The sequence below is a fragment of the Galeopterus variegatus genome, unplaced genomic scaffold, assembly GCF_000696425.1.
Source record: "Galeopterus variegatus unplaced genomic scaffold, G_variegatus-3.0.2 Scaffold1130, whole genome shotgun sequence".
NCBI classification, from domain to species: domain Eukaryota; kingdom Metazoa; phylum Chordata; class Mammalia; order Dermoptera; family Cynocephalidae; genus Galeopterus; species Galeopterus variegatus.
Genome location: NW_007727241.1, coordinates 262,156 through 280,240, shown reverse-complemented (window position 1 = coordinate 280,240; position 18,085 = coordinate 262,156). Strand labels below are relative to the sequence as shown.

Sequence of the window (18,085 nt, the reverse complement as noted above, 5' to 3'; positions counted from 1 at the left end):
GCCTCCAGAAAAAAAAAAAAGGAATGGCAGGGCTGGCCGGTTGGCTCACCAGGTTGGAGAGTGGTGCTGATAACACCAAGGTCAAGGGTTCAGATCTTGCACAGGACAGCGCCAAAATAGTAATAATCATGCATGGCAATACCCTACCTTATTAGTGGCTCAAATATTGGTTTTCTTTCTTTCTTGCGGGACAGATCCATCTATGTGTACTGTGGAATTCAGGATACTTGGGCATTGCCTACTATGACACAAGTGATTCCACTATCCACTTCATGCCAGATGCCCCAGACCACGAGAGCCTCAAGCTTCTCCAGAGAGGTGGGGCAGAACCATTAATTCCTCTACTCTCTGGGATTGGAAGTCTGTTTCAGCCATATGTCCTTACCTGGCTCAATCTATTTTATAGTTTACTCTCAGAGGCTCCTTCTGTTGTCTTTAGGAAATTATTTCATTATTCAACAAATATTTAAGTATTTACAGTGTATCAGGTGCTGCAGATATAGTCCTGGGCAAATCAGTCTTGTCTGTTCTCTAGGGGGGTTTAGCCTCATGACAGTCTCCAGTGCACCCATCTTCCCTCCCACCACCCCATTAGTGTTATTACTTTTCTAAATCTCCTACCTATGCTCCCAATATGCAGAGCACATCCTACTCTTAGAGGAAGGAGATACATTTTTGAGGGGGAGAGAGAGGTAGCAAGGGGAGGGCCATGGGTTCCCTCTTAGTCAAAGAATAAGGCACCTTTAACTCATTTCGTCTCTTCCTTCCAAGTTCTGGATGAAATTAATCCCCGATCTGTTGTTACAAGTGCCAAACAGGATGAGAATATGACTCGGTTTCTGGGGAAGCTTGGTAAGGACTGTGTAAGGGAGAGAGGGAAAAGGGGGAAGGACTAAGGTATGGAATGTTCCAGGAGACTAGAATTGGGTGAGAGGGAGAGTGGGGCAGAGGAAGAATGATTGAGATGTACAGAATGATGACTCTTTGCCTCCCCACAGCCTCCCAGGAGCACAGAGAGCCTAAGAGACCTGAAATCATATTTTTACCAAGTGTGGATTTTGGTAACTACTTTTGCTTTGCCCAGTCCCCCATCCAGGGTCCTGAACCTTTCTCCTAACTCTGTCTCTAACATCAGAGATCTCCCCTCAGCCTTCTCTCATCCTAAACCTTTGTGCTCTTCGTGCCCCATGACTAGTCTCCCTGAGCTCTCTCCTTTCCCTACCCTTTGATAATTTGCAGCTTATTGTGAAGCCTCTGTTTAGACATGTCTTCTTTAACTCATTTCGTCTCTTCCTTCCAAGTTCTGGATGAAATTAATCCCCGATCTGTTGTTACAAGTGCCAAACAGGATGAGAATATGACTCGGTTTCTGGGGAAGCTTGGTAAGGACTGTGTAAGGGAGAGAGGGAAAAGGGGGAAGGACTAAGGTATGGAATGTTCCAGGAGACTAGAATTGGGTGAGAGGGAGAGTGGGGCAGAGGAAGAATGATTGAGATGTACAGAATGATGACTCTTTGCCTCCCCACAGCCTCCCAGGAGCACAGAGAGCCTAAGAGACCTGAAATCATATTTTTACCAAGTGTGGATTTTGGTAACTACTTTTGCTTTGCCCAGTCCCCCATCCAGGGTCCTGAACCTTTCTCCTAACTCTGTCTCTAACATCAGAGATCTCCCCTCAGCCTTCTCTCATCCTAAACCTTTGTGCTCTTCGTGCCCCATGACTAGTCTCCCTGAGCTCTCTCCTTTCCCTACCCTTTGATAATTTGCAGCTTATTGTGAAGCCTCTGTTTAGACATGTCTTAGGGATGAGAACCTCCCCTGAGAAAAGGGCACAGTGACACTTTTTGGACAGCTTTGCTTGTTGGAATTTTCCCCTCTCCCTCTAAGTCTCTAAGTTAAAGCCATTTATGGCTTAAAAAAAAAAAAAGAGGGCACCGCCTCAGTGACCCTGATGATCTATAAGACACTTACCAAGTTTGCAAAAAGGACAGGGAATGTTCTATACTAATGAGAAGTTAGGGCATTAGTGTTATTAGTTCCTCTATTAATACAATTTTTTTCACCAAAAATCCCCAGTTCCAGACAGATACTTACTCTCCTGAGCCATTTATTTTTTCCAGGTTGTGCTCTCAGCCAATCATCTTTATAATACATGTAGAATAAAAAGAGAATTAGAGTAAGAGACTGAAAATTTGGTTTTTGTTTCAGCTTTCCATTAACTGCTTATGTGAGTTTGGGCAAGTCACATCATCACTCTTGCTTCTATTGTCTCATTCTTAAAATGGGGCGAAAAAATTGGGCTACAAGACTTTTCCCTTCTCCTGCCTCTCAAAAATAGGTCTGGAGATAAGCAAACAGCGCATCCTTTCTGGAAACTACTCCTTCATCCCGGACTCCATGACTGCCACTGAGAAAATCCTCTTCCTCTCTTCCATTATTCCCTTTGACTGCCTCCTCACGGTGAGATGGGTCCTGGGGGATAAGGGCTGGGATGCGGCAGGTTAGAGAAAGGCAAATCACCCCAGTCGTAGGGTTGAGTTCTGGGAGGAACTTGCCCAGCTCTAGAAAATAAGTTTTCCTGGTGTTGTCTGGTCTCCAAGACATTAGGATTTCCCAACTCCACTACTGATCCCCTCCCAGGTTCGAGCACTTGGAGGGTTGCTCAAGTTCCTGGGTCGAAGAAGAATCGGGGTTGAACTGGAAGACTATAATGTCAGCGTCCCCATCCTGGGCTTTAAGAAATTTGTGTTGTAGGTGATTCACCCTAACCTCAACCAAAGTAAGGTGGGATTGGGAGGCCTGAACAGTAAGATGGGATGTGGGTGGGGGAGGGTGGACAGTGATCCAGCAGGTGAAGTAACTCTGGGATGTATAGGAGAACCTTAGGGGATGTGGAACTTCGGGAAGAAGACTGGGACAGGATTCAGAGAGGGGGGCAAAGAGGGTGGAGCTTTGGAATGAACTCAAACCTCTCATACCCCAGCCCCCTTCCCTTCTGCTTGCTTTCCGTCCTCAGGACTCATCTGGTGAGCATAGATCAGGACACTTATAGGTAAAAAAACGTGGGGGCAGGCTGCCATCTCTGGGGAGGGGAAAGATTAAGTTTAATGCTCTAATAATCCTAATGAGGTTCTAGTTTCCCTAATCTTGGAGCTGTTGAGATCTCTCTGCCTGAAGGAAAAGGAAGAGGGGGGAGGTTCGAGGGGAAGAGAGGAAGAAAAGCACAAAAGTATCACCCTCCTTTTCTAAAAGGAGAAATTTAGGCACAGAAAAGTGAAGGATAAACCTTACATCAAGACCTGATCTCAGGAGAATGTCCCCAATCCCCATTCCATTTTTTCAGTTTCAATTCCCAATCTTTTAAAAAATCCAAGTTACCCAGGGCTGGCCAGTTAGCTCACTTGGGAGAGCATGGTGATGGTAACACCAAGGTCACAGGTTCAGAAACCTGTAACAGCCAACCCTCCGGAAAAAAAAACAAAAACCTTCAAAACTCCAGGTTATCCCAGACTCCTCCATTTCTCCCTGACAGTGTTCTACAGATTTTTAAGAGTGAATCTCACCCCTCGGTGTACAAAGTGGCCTGTGGACTGAAGGAAGGGCTCAGCCTCTTTGGTAGGTGTCCCATCCCTCATCCCACACTATAAAAACCTGCCAGAAAAGCAGTTGGCTCCAAAGATGTGTTCCAGCCCTTCTCTTTCCACTTTACTCCTATTGCCAGATATCTCTCCCACTCCAATCCAGCTTTTTTATCCTCTTTGTACCCTCTCTGAGGTATGCACACCCTGCAGCTGTACAGTGTCATTTGCATGTCAGCTGTTACTTTATCAATTCTGTGTTCATTCCCTGGGTTTGTTTCTACTAGTTGGGCACCTGTTAGGGACTTTGGGGGCCCTTCGTATAGAGGAGAGTTGTGTAACTGCATAGCTGCCTGTCTTTGATTTGCAGAGAGTCTTTATCAGCTGTCTCTGGCTTTAGGGTGTATTAGGGACATCGCCCAAAGCATCCACATGGTTTCAGTATGCATATCTCAGTGGGTTGTGTCTAATTTTTATGTATGTATGTTGGGCTCTTTGTGAGTCTAAACTAGGCCTGCTTTGTGTGTTTTTCTGGCTGAGTATTCCTATGAGTGTCTATCCTTCCCCCCATCTCCATATATAGTAATCCTGGCTCAGATTTTGGCCAGGTGCTGGCTTTGGCTGCCTTTGTGTCCTGTATCTGGGACCCCCAGGCCAGCCTGCGTAACACTGGCATCTCTGACCAGGATGCTTCAGCTTAGACACATACACATTCTTTTCCTGGCCCCTGCCTTGCAACAGGCTCACCCCCTGCCCCTACCCCCCCACAGGAATCCTCAATAGATGCCGCTGTAAGTGGGGAGAGAAGCTTCTCAGGTGAGTGGGTCTCATACATGGTACACACTAATGCATGAGTTTCACATACACACTACATACTAATGCCTACTAATGGCATTATACAGACTCTCATACACATTACTGCATCTAGTAATGGTACAACAACTGCTTTTACTGAGCACTAGATGAATGCATTTAATCCTTACAACCACCCCACATGGTAGTTGGTATTATTCTCATTTTATGTTGTCAGAACAGTAATACATAGGGCCGGCCCGGTGGCGCACTCCGTAGAGTGCGGCCCTTGGGAGCGCGGTGGCTCCCCAGCCGAGGGTTCAGATCCCATGTGGAGACCAGTTCCCGCTCACTGGTTGAGCGCGGTGTGGGTGCGACACCGGGGGTTGCGATCCCGTTACCGGTCACGAAAAAAGACAAAAAGGAAAAAAAAAAAAAAAAAAGAACAGTAATACTTATACCCATTGATGATACACAGACTTGCACACATTGCACCAAAAGAAAAAGCACAACCACAAAACACTAATATAACACATGGTGATATCTTTAATTATAAAATACACCCTTCAGGGCCGGCCTGTGGCTCACTCGGGAGAGTGCGGTGCTGATAACACCAAGGCCACAGGTTTGGATCCTATATAGGGATGGCCTGTGCACTCACTGGCTGAGCGTGGTGCAGACAACACAAAGCCAAGGGTTACGATCCCCTTACCGGTTAAAAAAAACCTAAGTAGAAACAAAATAACATATACCTCAGGAGGCTTTCCCATTACCTGCAGGATGAAGATTAGCATTTTTAGGAGTATGATGATCAGGGTCCTTCCCATTCACCCCAGTTTTAATTTCCAGGCTCATCTTCCCAAGCCCCTCCTACACACATCCTGTCCTGCAGGGTCCCTATATTCCAGTCATTTAGAGCCACTTGCCATTATGGAAACACATTATACCTGTATTTATTCTGTTCCTTTTGGAAAGTCTTTCCCCTGTTCACCATCTGCCAAAATCTTACATACTCTTCAAGGAGCAACCTGTCACCTTTTCAGCGAAGCTTTCACAGTATCTGTAAGGAAATTAATGTGCACCTTCCTTTTGCTTACATAGCACTTGTTTATGTTTTTCTAATTGCACTGTTACATCAGGTTAGAATTAGCAGTCAGTGAATCTGTTTGCTGTGAACTCTGCCCAGTGACCATTCGTGTAATCTCAGTGCCTAACACATGGCCTTGTACATAGTAGCACTCAGTGAGTGAATGTAACATGCGAATGCAAGCATACCAGTCACATCATCCCTGAAAACTGAATGGAAACGTTTGTACAGGTACACAATCCTTTCCCCACTCACCGCCCTGCAATGTATATCTTTGGGGGTTAATTTAGGATAATCTCTGAGGTCACCTCCAGGTAATTGGTTGGGTAATTTAATTACCCACACATTTTCCATTGCTTCAGATGCAGATCTCTAATCTCAATCAGGGATGGGAGGGAAGGAATTCTCAGTGGAGAAGAAAGCTGGGTTAAAGGATAAAGGCAGATTCCCCAGATGGGATCTGGCAGGACATGGAATCATATAACCTGAATGATGAACTAAGGATCTAGCTGACCTAAAGCTGGACAGGGCACCAAGAAAGTGACTGAATGTCCCTGTATGCTCTAAAGAGCATGTCCTACCAGTCTGGAGACCTGAGTTCAAGTCACAGCTGTACTTTTCACTAGCAGGATGACTTTGGGCAAGTGTTTTATCCTCTAAGGTCCTCGTTTTTTCAGTTATGAAATTAGTAAGTTTGGCTCGACTAAGGTCTCTCCTGGCACTAGTAGAAAATGAGTCAGAGATACCTAGGTGTTTTACAAGAAAGACGCTTTAGTGAGGCTCATGTGCTCTCCAAAGCTGGTGTGGGTATTCACAGACTGGTTTACACTGCCATGGCTGGAGCCCTCTGTGGCCAAAGAGCATACAGAGTTGCCTAAAATCCACCCTTGAATCCAACTGGGACCTCTGTTTCATTCCAATCTGGAGTGTTCTAACCCAGGGTAACTGGCCATAGACTACAATGTGAGATACACATCCTCAGGTCTCACTGTCTCCACACGCTGGCTCATATGAAATGGCATGCTTAATGGCTTGCTCTAATGTAGAACAGAATCTGTGGACTCACAAGTCCTTACAGAGTCTCACACTTCATAGCCATAAGGAGATAGGGACATCCAGAATTAGACAAAGACAGATGATATAAATAATAATAATATAGGGGCCGGCCCGGTGGTGCACTGCTACAGTGCGCCGCTTGGGAGCGCGGCGGCGCTCCCACCGAGGGTTCAGATCCCACATACAGACCGGCCACTCACTGGCTGAGCGAAGTGCGGGCGCAACACCGAGGGTTGCGATCCCGTTGCCGGTCCCGAAAAAAGACAAAAAGGAAAAAATAATAATAATAATAATATAAATCTCTGTATATCCACCAGCCTATTTAAGAATAGGGCTGGAAAAAACAAACAAACAAACAAACAAAAAGAATAGGGGCTGGCCAGTTGGCTCAGTTCGTAGAGCATGGTGCTGACAGCACCGAGGTCAAGGGTTAGGATCCCTGTACTGGCCAGCCACCAAAGAAAAAAAAAAAAAGAGAACAAGACATTGTTGAAGCCCCTTACATGTCTCTCCCCAATCCTTTTGTCTTTCCACCGAGATGACCATTATTATGAATTAAAGGCTTATCATTCCACATGGGACAGTTATAAACACTGACAGGAAGAACACAAAAAGACAAATGTCTGTGCTATTACCCAGAGACACTTTCACAACTAAATACAGATATACAAACTCATATTGACTCATCCTCTCCTACTCAGCAACAAGGAACTGCAGTGTTGGCACACAAATACCTCAACACACTGCTCTCTCTCTCTAAAATATTGACAAGCTCCTTCACATATTCACATGGAATGACGCATGGTCATATCCATTAAAACTATGATATGCAGACACATTCATGCTCACATCCTGCGATTTTCAGTAGATACACATAAGCACACCTACCAGGATAGGGCACTACACTTGCTAGTATGTTGCTATAGCATGTCACGGATACATATTGCCACAATCCCTAGGCACCTCCAAACACGCCTTTTGGAAAATTGAGATCAAGACAATGATGAGAACAGACATAATTTCTGGTTCCCCCACCCCAACTCTTATTGCCAGGCTATGGTTCACACGTCCAACTCAGGACCTGGTGGAACTCAATTCTCGTCTGGACGTCATTCAGTTTTTTCTGGTGCCCCAGAATCTGGACATGGCTCAGATGTTGCATCGGCTGCTTGGTCACATCAAGAATGTGCCTGTGAGCCCAGGGTGGGGGCAAGGAGGTGGGGAAGGAGATTGAGGGCTAATACTGAATGGTGGGCTTCCTGAGGGGCATTAGGGTGGGAGAGGGAGAACAGTGGCTGTCCCCTTGTCTGACTGTAGCTGATTCTGAAACGCATGAAGTTGTCCCACACCAAGGTCAATGACTGGCAGGTTCTCTACAAGGTAAGGTTTCCCTTCTTGAATCCCAGAAGTCCAGGTTAAGCCTCTGAGCCTGTGTTCCAGACCCTGTGTACTCTGTTCACTCTGCCCAACTTTGTCCCACTACTTTTTTTTAAACTTAGTGTCGTGGAAAATGTCAAAAGTATATGTAGATCCCCATACCGGCCAGCCACCAAAAATAAGTCAATAAAAATTAAATAAACAGAAAAAACTTAAAAAAAAAAAAAAATATATATATATATATAGAGAGAGAGAGAGAGACAGAGAGAATGATATAATTAATTCCCACATATCCATCATGCAGCTTCAACACTTTGACTTGTGCCAATTTGTTTCATCTATATCTTCTCCCATTTTTCCCTTCTTAGATTATTTTGAAGCAAATCCCAGTCATTATATCATTTCATTCATATATATATATATATATATATATATATTTTTTTTTTTTTCCCCTGTGGTGTGGCTAGACAGTATGGGGATCCAAACCCTTAGTTTTTAAGAATAATAATACCTTTATTTTACCTAAAAAATTATAATTTTAATATCACAAAGTATCTGTTTAAATTTCTAGTCATTTCTTAAATGTCATGATTTTCTTTACTACAATTTCTTTAATTACAATCCAAATACAGTCAACATATGGCAACAGATGGGATAATGTCTTTTTAGTCTCCTTTGATCAATGTGTGAGTTCCTTCTCCATCTCACCATTCACATTCTCTTTCGTTCTCTCTCTTTCTCCTTTTCTTCCCCGTGCAAGTTATTTGTTGAAGAAGCTAGATTAAAATTGTCTTATAGTGTTTCCCTTAGCCTGGATTTTCATTACATTCCCTAAGTTTTTGACATATTTCTCTCTCTTCTATAATTTCTGTAAACTAGTGGTTAGATCTAGAAGCATGACCAGGTTCAGGTTTTATTTATTTTTTTCAATACTGTTTCTTAAGTAGAGGAATATAATGTCCGATATGTCTGATTATTCCTCTTTTTGTGACGTTAGCAGCTTTTGATGTTAAATACTTAAATCCATTAATTCTTTAGGACTGCAAAGTAGTGTTATTCTTTTTTTTTTTAAAAGATGACCGGTAAGAGGATCTTAACCCTTGACTTGGTGTTATCAGCACCACACTCTCCTGAGTGAGCCACAGGCCAGTCCCTCAAAGTAGTGTTATTCTTTTTTTTTTTTTTAAAGATGACCGGTAAGGAGATCTTAACCCTTGACTTGGTGTTGTCAGCACCACGCTCACCCAGTGAGCTAACCGGCCATCCCTATATGGGATCCGAACCCGTGGCCTTGGTGTTATCAGCACCGCACTCTCCCGAGTGAGCCACAGGCCTGCCCCAGTGTTATTCTAAGTCTGTCATTCCTTCTTCATTTATTAGCCAGAAATTTATGTAAGGTGAAACTTCCTCTCATCTTCTATTTGGTCACCCAGTGACACAGTTCATACAGAAATACAGAAAATTGCTTGATATTTTCCCCCCTGCCTTTACTTACCAGCTATCAATGTAGTAAATTAGTTTCCTAACATCCTCCAAGGTAACCATGGATTTTTTGTTGTTCTTTATTCTTGTTTTAATATTATTACTGCATAGATTACACATGTATTTCAGTCTACTGCATTTTTTTCCCCCCTTTTTGTCTTTTTTTTTTACTGACCGGTAACGGGATTGCAACCCTCGGTGTCGCGCCCGTACCGGGGACCGGCAACGGGATCGCAACCCTCGGTGTTGCGCCCGCACCGCGCTCAGCCAGTGAGCGGGAACCGGTCTCCACATGGGATCCGAACCCTCGGCGGGAGCGCTGCCACGTTCCCAAGCGGCGCACTCTCCAGTGCGCCACCAGGCCGGCCCCAGTCTACTGCATTTTTAATCTTTATATGTGTTCAAATTATTCCATCTTTGGACAATGGAAGCCTCTTCATGTTGGCTTCTAAGTCCTTTAAACATGACGCTAGTAGACTTTAATAGCTTCCCTGCTCTCTGATAAGATGTACCAGATATAACATTTACATCTCCTGATCTCCTATCTCCTGGTTCTTTTTATTTATTTATTTTTTTGGTGGCTGACGGTTTTGGGATCTGAACCCCTGACCTTGGTGTCGTAACACCACACTCTAACCAACTGAGCTAACCGACCAGCCCACATCTCCTAGTTCTTACCCAGAATCAGACATTTCTCCAAGGAGCCCTGGGTCCTTTTAGTGGGAAATGGTATTTCAGTACTACAGTCTAGATGCTAGAGGGTTCTCAGTATGTTTTGCTTATTGCTTTTAAGCCTTTTCTGTGGCGAGATCTAGGAACTTAGAAAAATAAAATACATGATACATTGGGTACTGATATCACCAATTTAAATTCAGAACCACAGAGTTCTTACCTCCTGTATTCCTTTACTTATCTTCATCATTATTTCCTTTCTTCCACACTGAAAATTCTGGTTCTCAATAATACTAGGAATGATAAAATTAGAATATCATTTCATGGGGCTGGCCCAGTGGCGCACTCGGTAGAGTGCGGTGCTTGGGAGCGTGGCGGCGCTCCCGCCGAGGGTTCGGATCCCATATAGAGACCGGTCCACTCACTGGTTGAGCACGGTGCGGGCACGACACCGAGGGTTGCGATCCTGTTGCCAGTCGCAGTACGGGCGCAACACTGAGGGTTACGATCCCGTTACCGGTCACGAAAAAAGACAAAAAAGAAAAAAAAAAAAGAATATCATTTCGTTTGCTTTTTCCACACTATAGCTGCAACAATCTTAGAATAGCAGTTATTGAAAACGGTATAAGATTGTTTTAGGGAGTAGAGGGAAAGTTCTTTGTCCCCACTAGGGATATACAGTCAATTTACTGTATTTTTGTCATCTGGAATAGTTCCTTTCTGTGTGGTTATGTTACTACCTGGATATATATTTATGTTCATTTGTTACTTTTTTTTTGCAGACATGCACATTGGATATTCTTTTTAAAGGATGACCGGTAAGGGGATCTCAACCCTTGGCTTGGTGCTGTCAGCACCACGCTCAGCCAGTGAGCAAACCGGCCATCCCTATATGGGATCCGAACCCGCAGCCTTGGTGCTATCAGCACCGCACTCTACCGAGTGAGCCACAGGCTGGCCCTGTTACTTTTTTTTTTGCAGACATGCACATTGGATATTCTATTTTTAATTTTTAGGAATTGCTTTTTAAAATTTAACTTTATTTTATAATTATGTAAAATATTTATACAGTTCCAAAGTCAAATCTCCCAAACAAAGTATACTTAACTAATTCTAGCTTCTATCCCTGTCCCATCTCACTACTTATAACCTTTTTTTTTGAATTTTAAGATTTATCCTTCTATTGTTTTGTTTTAACTTTTTATTTTTGAAATAATTTAAGATTAAAGAAAAGTTGCAAAAATTGTACAGAGTTCTCATACTATAACATTTTACCCAGGTTCCCCTAATGTTAAGATTCTATATAAGCATAGTACAATTATCTCATAATATTTACTGTATTTTATGAGTTATAATTCAATACTATCATTGTTTTTGTCCAATTTTCTAGCTTTGGTCATCGGGAGTTCTTTCAAGGTTGGCTTTTTTTAAAACCTTTTTTTTTTTTGGCAGCGGGACAGTACAGGGATTTAACCCAGGACCTTGATATTATCAGCACCATACTAACCAACTGAGCTAACTAGTACAGGTTGGCTTTTGCTGTACCCTTTTGACATGGCCCCCAATCCTTTTTTGAGTTCTTCTTAACTTTTTTTACTCCAGGCTCATCTTCTATTTTCCTTGCCCCAGCCCTAGAATCAATTTCTCCAAGGAGCTTTGGTTATTTTCATTGGAAAATTGTATTAGAAGCCAAGATCTGGATACTAGGTGTGGTTATTGCTACTTGGGTATCTGACACTTCTTCTAGCCAAGCCAGGCTCTGCATTCAAGCACTCTGCCAAGGATACTCACCATGTTCCTGCTCAGTATAGCATAGTGGTTAAAAACCAGACATGTGGGGCCAGCCCAGTGGCGCACTGGAGAGTGTGCCGCTTGGGAGTGCGGCGGCGCTCCCGCCAAGGGTTCGGATCCCATGTGGAGACCGGTTCCTGCTCACTGGCTGAGCGCGGTGCGGGCGCAACACCGAGGGTTGCGATCCCATTGCCGGTCAGTAAAAAAGACAAAAAGGGAAAAACAAACAAACAAACAAACAAACAAAAAAAAAACAGACATGTGGGTTCAAATCCCATCTCTTCCATTTACTGGGTATGTGACCTTGAGGAAATTGTGTCACTTCTTTGCACTTCAGATTGCTTATCTGTAAAACAGAGATAATGCTAGTACCTAAGGATTATTTTGAGGAGTGAATGAAATTAATACATGTAAAAGTTTAGAACATTGCCTGGCACATAGTTAATAGTCAATAAATATTAGCTGTTATTCCTTCCTCTGTTCATTTGCCCATGCTCTCGCCCTCACCCAGAATTCCTTCCTAACTTTTGAATAACCTTATTCAAGACTCAACTCTATTCCTTTTCTCCAGAAAGACCCTATACTATTTTTGTCTGTATTAGTCTTATTCTCTTAACTTCCTTAGTAATTTTAGGTAGTTCTACAACTTGGTCAATCTGTTTTATGGATATTCATTGTTTTTGCTGCTTGTTTGCTTCTATCGTGGCTAGATTATAAACCCTTTGATTTATAGACTTTATATATCCCCTACCACAAAGTAAGGCTCCATAAATGTCTGAGGTATTGGGTCCACTCAGACTAGTCCGTTGTAAGATCAGCTGCTTCAGGTCACTGACCCTCACCCTGGAGAATTAACTCTCAGTGACTCCCATCCTTCCTCTCTTCCTGCTCTCTCTCACTCCAGTGCCACCATTGCCCCTGCTTCTCATGTACTTCTTCCCTGCCTTTCATATCTCTATTTCTCTTTCTTTCTTCTGTGAAAACTTCTCTTGTGGGAGTCTGTACCAACCTCTATTAAAGCACATACCACCTTATTTTTAAATCTTCTGCATGTACTTCTGTCCTTACTAGACTTTGAGTTCATCTGGGACAGGGACCATATCTTAGTTGTCTTTGTAGCCTCAGTGTTTAGTACTGTGCTTGGCACAGAGTTGTGCAAATGCCATTTCCTCTCTCACTGTTTCATTTTGCCTTTGAGATCTTATCACTGTCTTTGTTATTGTGTTTTTCCCATTGGTCTTTGTTCTTCTCAGTCCATCCCTGTCCCCTCACCTCAGCCTGGCCTGGGTATGGGCTGCCCTCCTCAGTGTGTTTCTTCTACAGACTGTATACAGTGCCCTGGGCCTGAGAGATGCCTGCCGCTCCCTGCCCCAGTCCATCCAGATCTTTCGGGACATTGCCCAAGAGTTCTCTGATGACCTGCATCACATTGCCAGTCTCATTGGGAAAGTGGTGAGTGGAAGGAAAGAAGCAGAGCACCTGGGGAGGTAGGGGACAGAAATGGGGTTGAAGAATGGAGAGGGGCTGGGGCCTGGGGAATGTGTTGTGGGAGATGGGGAAGCATGGGAGACGTCGAGGTCAGCTGGATGACTAAAGAGTGGGAGGGTAAGAGGAGGTGGCAGAACATCAGGGAAGTGCCTAGAGTTAAGGCAGGACAGAGGGAGAATTGGGGCCCAAGGAGAGCTGAGGAACAGAACAGAGATAGTTCTGAAGGTCAGCTGGATGACTAAAGAGTGGGAGGGTAAGAGGAGGTGGCAGAACATCAGGGAAGTGTCTAGAGTTAAGGCAGGACAGAGGGAGAATTGGGGCCCAAGGAGAGCTGAGGAACAGAACAGAGATAGTTCTGAGTGATAAGAAACTGGACTTCTTACCTCCTCAGGTGGACTTTGAGGGCAGTCTTGCTGAAAATCGCTTCACAGTCCTCCCGAACATAGATCCTGAAATTGATGAGAGTGAGTGTTGCGTGTGTGATGGGACTGTGAGCCCTGAAACACAAGCCTGCCCAGTGATGGGGTACCACCCTCAGCAGGTGATCAGCATAGCAACCAGGGCGGGAAGCTTACCTTTGATATCCACATCTTCTGCCCTCCTAGAAAAACGAAGGCTAATGGGACTTCCCAGTTTCCTTACCGAAGTCGCTCAGAAGGAGCTAGAGAATCTGGACTCCCGTATTCCTTCATGCAGTGTCATCTACATCCCTTTGGTGAGGCAGGAGAGTGGGTGTAGCCTCCAGGGGTCTTTTAGGGGAGATATGGACACACTGGCAGATAAGAAAATTTGTGGGGGAGCCTGAAAAACATGAACACCTTTTGGTAGCTTTAGCCCGAGGGAGGCATTGGGGGATACAGGGGCCCCTGGGCTTCCACTAGGGAGAAAAGGTGCCCATTAGGTCACTCTGATTTATCTCCTCTTTACTCCCCCTAGATCGGCTTCCTTCTTTCTATTCCCCGCTTACCTTCCATGGTGGAGGCCATTGACTTTGAGATTGAAGGGCTGGACTTCATGGTAAGACCCTCAACCTCTGGAGGGAGTGATAAGAAAAATGAATCAGCAGCTGAGGGAGGCTCTTACCCATCAGCACTGCCCAATATGGTATCCCTCCTCTGTAGTTTTACTTTGAGCTTTATCAGCTCTTAGAGTAAGAAGAGAGAAGTCAGGCAGGGGGTGGAGGTGGGGTTAAAAGGTGGCAGAGGAGAGGAGGACCAAGAGATGCCAAGCCCACAGCTTTGAACCCTTGTACCAGTTTCTCTCAGAGGAGAAGCTGCACTATCGTAGTGCTCGAACCAAGGAGCTGGATGCATTGCTGGGGGACCTGCACTGTGAGATCCGGGGTGAGAAGAGGCTGTGGAGGGGTGGACAACTTGGGGATGCTTCTAACAGGCTCCTCTTCTGCTCTGTCTCTCTCATTCTGACTTTGCATCTTCCCCTCTGAATGTCTCAGGGCCTCAGACTGTATCTGCACACCTGTTTCCTGGTCCCTCTATGGCCTCTGGCTTTCCCTCACTTTTCTCTGGACCTAACCCCCCATTCCCTCCTTCATATACTCCAGACCAGGAGACCCTGTTGATGTACCAGCTACAGTGCCAGGTGCTGGCACGGGCAGCTGTCTTGACCCGGGTGTTGGACCTTGCCTCCCGCCTGGACGTCCTGCTGGCTCTTGCCAGTGCTGCCCGGGACTATGGCTACTCAAGGCCCCAGTACTCCCCCCAACTCCTTGGGGTACGAATCCAGAATGGCAGGTGAGAATAGAGGGTGTGGAGGCATAGACATGAGGGGCCCAAAGGCCCCATCTTCTGGGGGTTTCATCTATCTGGAACCATGGGCCATGTGAGGTGCCTCTCCACCCACTGTAGACATCCTCTGATGGAACTCTGTGCCCGAACCTTCGTCCCCAACTCCACAGAATGCAGTGGGGACAAAGGGAGGGTCAAAATCATCACTGGACCTAACTCCTCAGGGAAGAGCATATACCTCAAACAGGTAAGGAGAAGCCCTACAACATGGGCCTCTGGCATCTTTTCCATCTTCTTCACCCCCAACCTGCCAGCCAACCCCAGTCCCTACAGCTCTTCTCCCCCATGTTCTGACTCCACCTGTCATGAAAAGGCCATCACTCACACCTCCTGCTCTTCTACCTTACATGTTCTTCTCTACCTGAGGGAGAGCCAGGCTCTAATAGATCTTTCCCTGGACTGAATTCCCTTCACCCACATCTCAAGAGGTACATGCCATTCCCAAGTATGCCTCTGCTCACTCCCCTGTCTCTCTCTACTGATTCTAAAGTGAGCATAAAGGTCCCTGATCAGGATTGGGGGAGGATAGGGACAATGTGTTCTATTACCTCTTTTCTTCTGTTACGCTGTGTCCATCTCTCTTTGATCTATCATTTACACCCTCAGTTGAGCCTCACTTTCAGGCCAGACCACAGCACCAGGCCCTAGGCCCTGTCTCCACTCCTATTCAGGTAGGCTTGATCACATTCATGGCCCTGGTGGGCAGCTTCGTGCCAGCAGAGGAGGCCGAAATTGGGGCAGTAGATGCCATCTTCACCCGAATTCATAGCTGCGAATCCATCTCCCTAGGCCTCTCCACCTTCATGATCGACCTCAACCAGGTCAAAGGGAGTAAAGGGAAGTGGGGTTGGGGGAGGAGATAATGGAGAAGGAATTTGACCATTATCAAGTACTCAGAACAGGAAAGCATTCCCTCTGCTACGCGCACTTTATACTAGGGGCGGGGGACACCCAGGTCAGAGACTGGAGGAGTCAATACCGTAGACATTTCTTGAACCCTTGCTTCATGTGAGACACTGTTATCAATCAAAGGGTGAACAAAATGTGCACCTCACCAATTAGGAACTGCAGTGCAGTAGGGTGGACACATATACAAACAACCTTATTCACAGGCAGACCATGGTCAGTGTGTTACAGGCTTCGAATGCTAACGAAACTCTCCCTTATCCACCTCATGCCCAGCAGGTGGCGAAAGCAGTGAACAATGCCACCGAGCAGTCTCTGGTCCTTATTGATGAATTCGGAAAGGGAACCAACACGGTGAGAGAAGGAACTGATGAGGCATTAAGGAGGGGAAAATGGAGGAGGATGAAGGAGCATGAGGGTGAGGCCAGGCCTCAGGAAAAGAATAGGGATGTGTGGGCAGGAAAGAAGCAGAGAACAGAGATGAGAAAAGGCTGGGCGGGTGCACAGGGGCACATGGGGCTCCCATGGCTCCACATCCTCACTGTTGCCCTCTGTGCAGGTGGATGGGCTTGCACTTCTGGCCGCTGTGCTCCGACATTGGCTGGCGTTGGGATCCATGTGCCCCCACATCTTTGTGGCCACCAACTTTCTGAGCCTTGTACAGCTACAGCTGCTGCCACAAGGGCCCCTGGTGCAGTATTTGGTGAGGAAATCAATCTAGCCCCTAGGGGATCCTGGGCTGAGTGTTTCCCAGTGGTGGGTATTGCTCCTCTATCAGAACAGGGGCTCCCTGAGCACAGGGACCATGTCCCTTCCCTTTTCTCACTCCCCACAGGGATTGGCCAAGGGTTTCAGAGCAGGAAGCAGGGTGATTGATGACACACTGTCCCTTTTTATTCTCTTTCAAGACCATGGGGACCTGTGAGGATGGGAACGACCTTGTCTTCTTCTATCAGGTTTGCGAAGGTGTTGCCAGTGCCAGCCATGCCTGCCACACAGCTGCCCAGGCTGGGCTTCCTGACAAACTCATTGCTCGTGGCAAGGAGGTGATGAGATCAAAACATCCAACCACCTTCTCAGGGCTCCTTTCCATTGTCCCTACTCCTCTTGGGGACTGGGGTTTCTAGGTCCACAGGATTTCTGACACTTATCTCCTCTTCTCTTCCCCAACTTCCCCCACGTCTACCACCTCCCTTGTTGTTCTTAGGTCTCAGATTTGATCCGCAGTGGAAAAACCATCAAGCCTGTCAAGGAGTTGCTAAAGGAGAACCAAATGGAAAAGTGAGTGTGTGGCCCCAGTGTCTTCACTCTCTCTAGCTTCTTCTATGGCTCTTCTCGCCTTTGCAGGGACTCAGCCCACCTTCCTCCAGCACTTTGCCCTTCAAAGACCCACTATTTCTTTCTGAAATCCCTAAATCTTTAAGGTCTCAGATTTCCTGTGCCACAGCCTCTTCCCTCTACTCAGGGGCTTGGTTATTCATTCCCCCATAAATCTCACCATTCTCTCCCCTTCAGTTGTCAGACATTAGTGGATAAGTTTCTGGAACTGGATTTGGAAGATCCCAACCTGGACTTGGACATTTTCTTGACTCAGGAAGTGCTGCCTGCTGCCACTGCCATCCTCTAAGAGTTCTTCCTTTGCCTCCCCAACTTGGCAAGACCTTGGTGGGCTGCCTTGTCCTCTTTGTTTCCTTGTCTCTTTCAGACCCATAGTTCTCAGTTTCCCTAGAAATTTTGTTTCATATTAGGAATAAAGTTTATTTTGGAGAAAGTTACTGTTTCCTTAGGCCAGCCAAAACAAAACACGAGAATAGGAAAGAGCTGAAACACAGAGCAGGAGTCCAGAGAGGGAACTGCCCTCACTAAAAATACAGTGACACTGCTGTAAGGAGACCCTTGGATTCTATCCAAGGGGACTTCATAAGAACAAACTACTTCAGAAAGACCCTGCGGGGGGGGGAAAAAAAAAAAAAAAGAAAGACCCTGCGGGGGGGGGGGGGAAAAAAAACCAAAAAGAAAGACCCTGCGGGCCAAGCCCGTGGCGCACTCGG

General features: G+C 45.7%; 1 protein-coding gene across 3 annotated transcripts in view; it reads left to right on the top strand.

The window, feature by feature from the left end:
* The window catches only part of MSH5 (mutS homolog 5), an 18,384-nt gene extending 579 nt beyond the window's left edge, over nucleotides 1–17,805 (top strand). The window contains exons 2-24 of one of the 3 annotated variants that reach the window (XM_008575038.1): nucleotides 195–318; nucleotides 772–852; nucleotides 999–1,061; nucleotides 2,339–2,460; nucleotides 2,641–2,750; nucleotides 3,017–3,052; nucleotides 3,533–3,615; nucleotides 4,349–4,394; nucleotides 7,567–7,705; nucleotides 7,831–7,893; nucleotides 13,159–13,287; nucleotides 13,715–13,787; nucleotides 13,929–14,038; nucleotides 14,260–14,340; nucleotides 14,579–14,666; nucleotides 14,885–15,074; nucleotides 15,189–15,315; nucleotides 15,800–15,949; nucleotides 16,314–16,388; nucleotides 16,594–16,737; nucleotides 16,943–17,080; nucleotides 17,242–17,315; nucleotides 17,550–17,805. In XM_008575038.1, the coding sequence (XP_008573260.1) occupies nucleotides 195–318; nucleotides 772–852; nucleotides 999–1,061; nucleotides 2,339–2,460; nucleotides 2,641–2,750; nucleotides 3,017–3,052; nucleotides 3,533–3,615; nucleotides 4,349–4,394; nucleotides 7,567–7,705; nucleotides 7,831–7,893; nucleotides 13,159–13,287; nucleotides 13,715–13,787; nucleotides 13,929–14,038; nucleotides 14,260–14,340; nucleotides 14,579–14,666; nucleotides 14,885–15,074; nucleotides 15,189–15,315; nucleotides 15,800–15,949; nucleotides 16,314–16,388; nucleotides 16,594–16,737; nucleotides 16,943–17,080; nucleotides 17,242–17,315; nucleotides 17,550–17,661 (2,358 nt within the window). In that variant the 3' untranslated portion in view covers nucleotides 17,662–17,805. Of the gene's footprint in view, nucleotides 1–194; nucleotides 319–771; nucleotides 853–998; nucleotides 1,062–2,338; nucleotides 2,470–2,607; nucleotides 2,751–3,016; nucleotides 3,053–3,532; nucleotides 3,616–4,348; nucleotides 4,395–7,566; nucleotides 7,706–7,830; nucleotides 7,894–13,158; nucleotides 13,288–13,714; nucleotides 13,788–13,928; nucleotides 14,039–14,259; nucleotides 14,341–14,578; nucleotides 14,667–14,884; nucleotides 15,075–15,188; nucleotides 15,316–15,799; nucleotides 15,950–16,310; nucleotides 16,389–16,593; nucleotides 16,738–16,942; nucleotides 17,081–17,241; nucleotides 17,316–17,549 lie in introns of all 3 variants that reach the window. The other 2 variants (XM_008575037.1, XM_008575040.1) reach the window with 2 other exon arrangements.
* The last annotated feature ends 280 nt before the right edge of the window (nucleotides 17,806–18,085 follow it).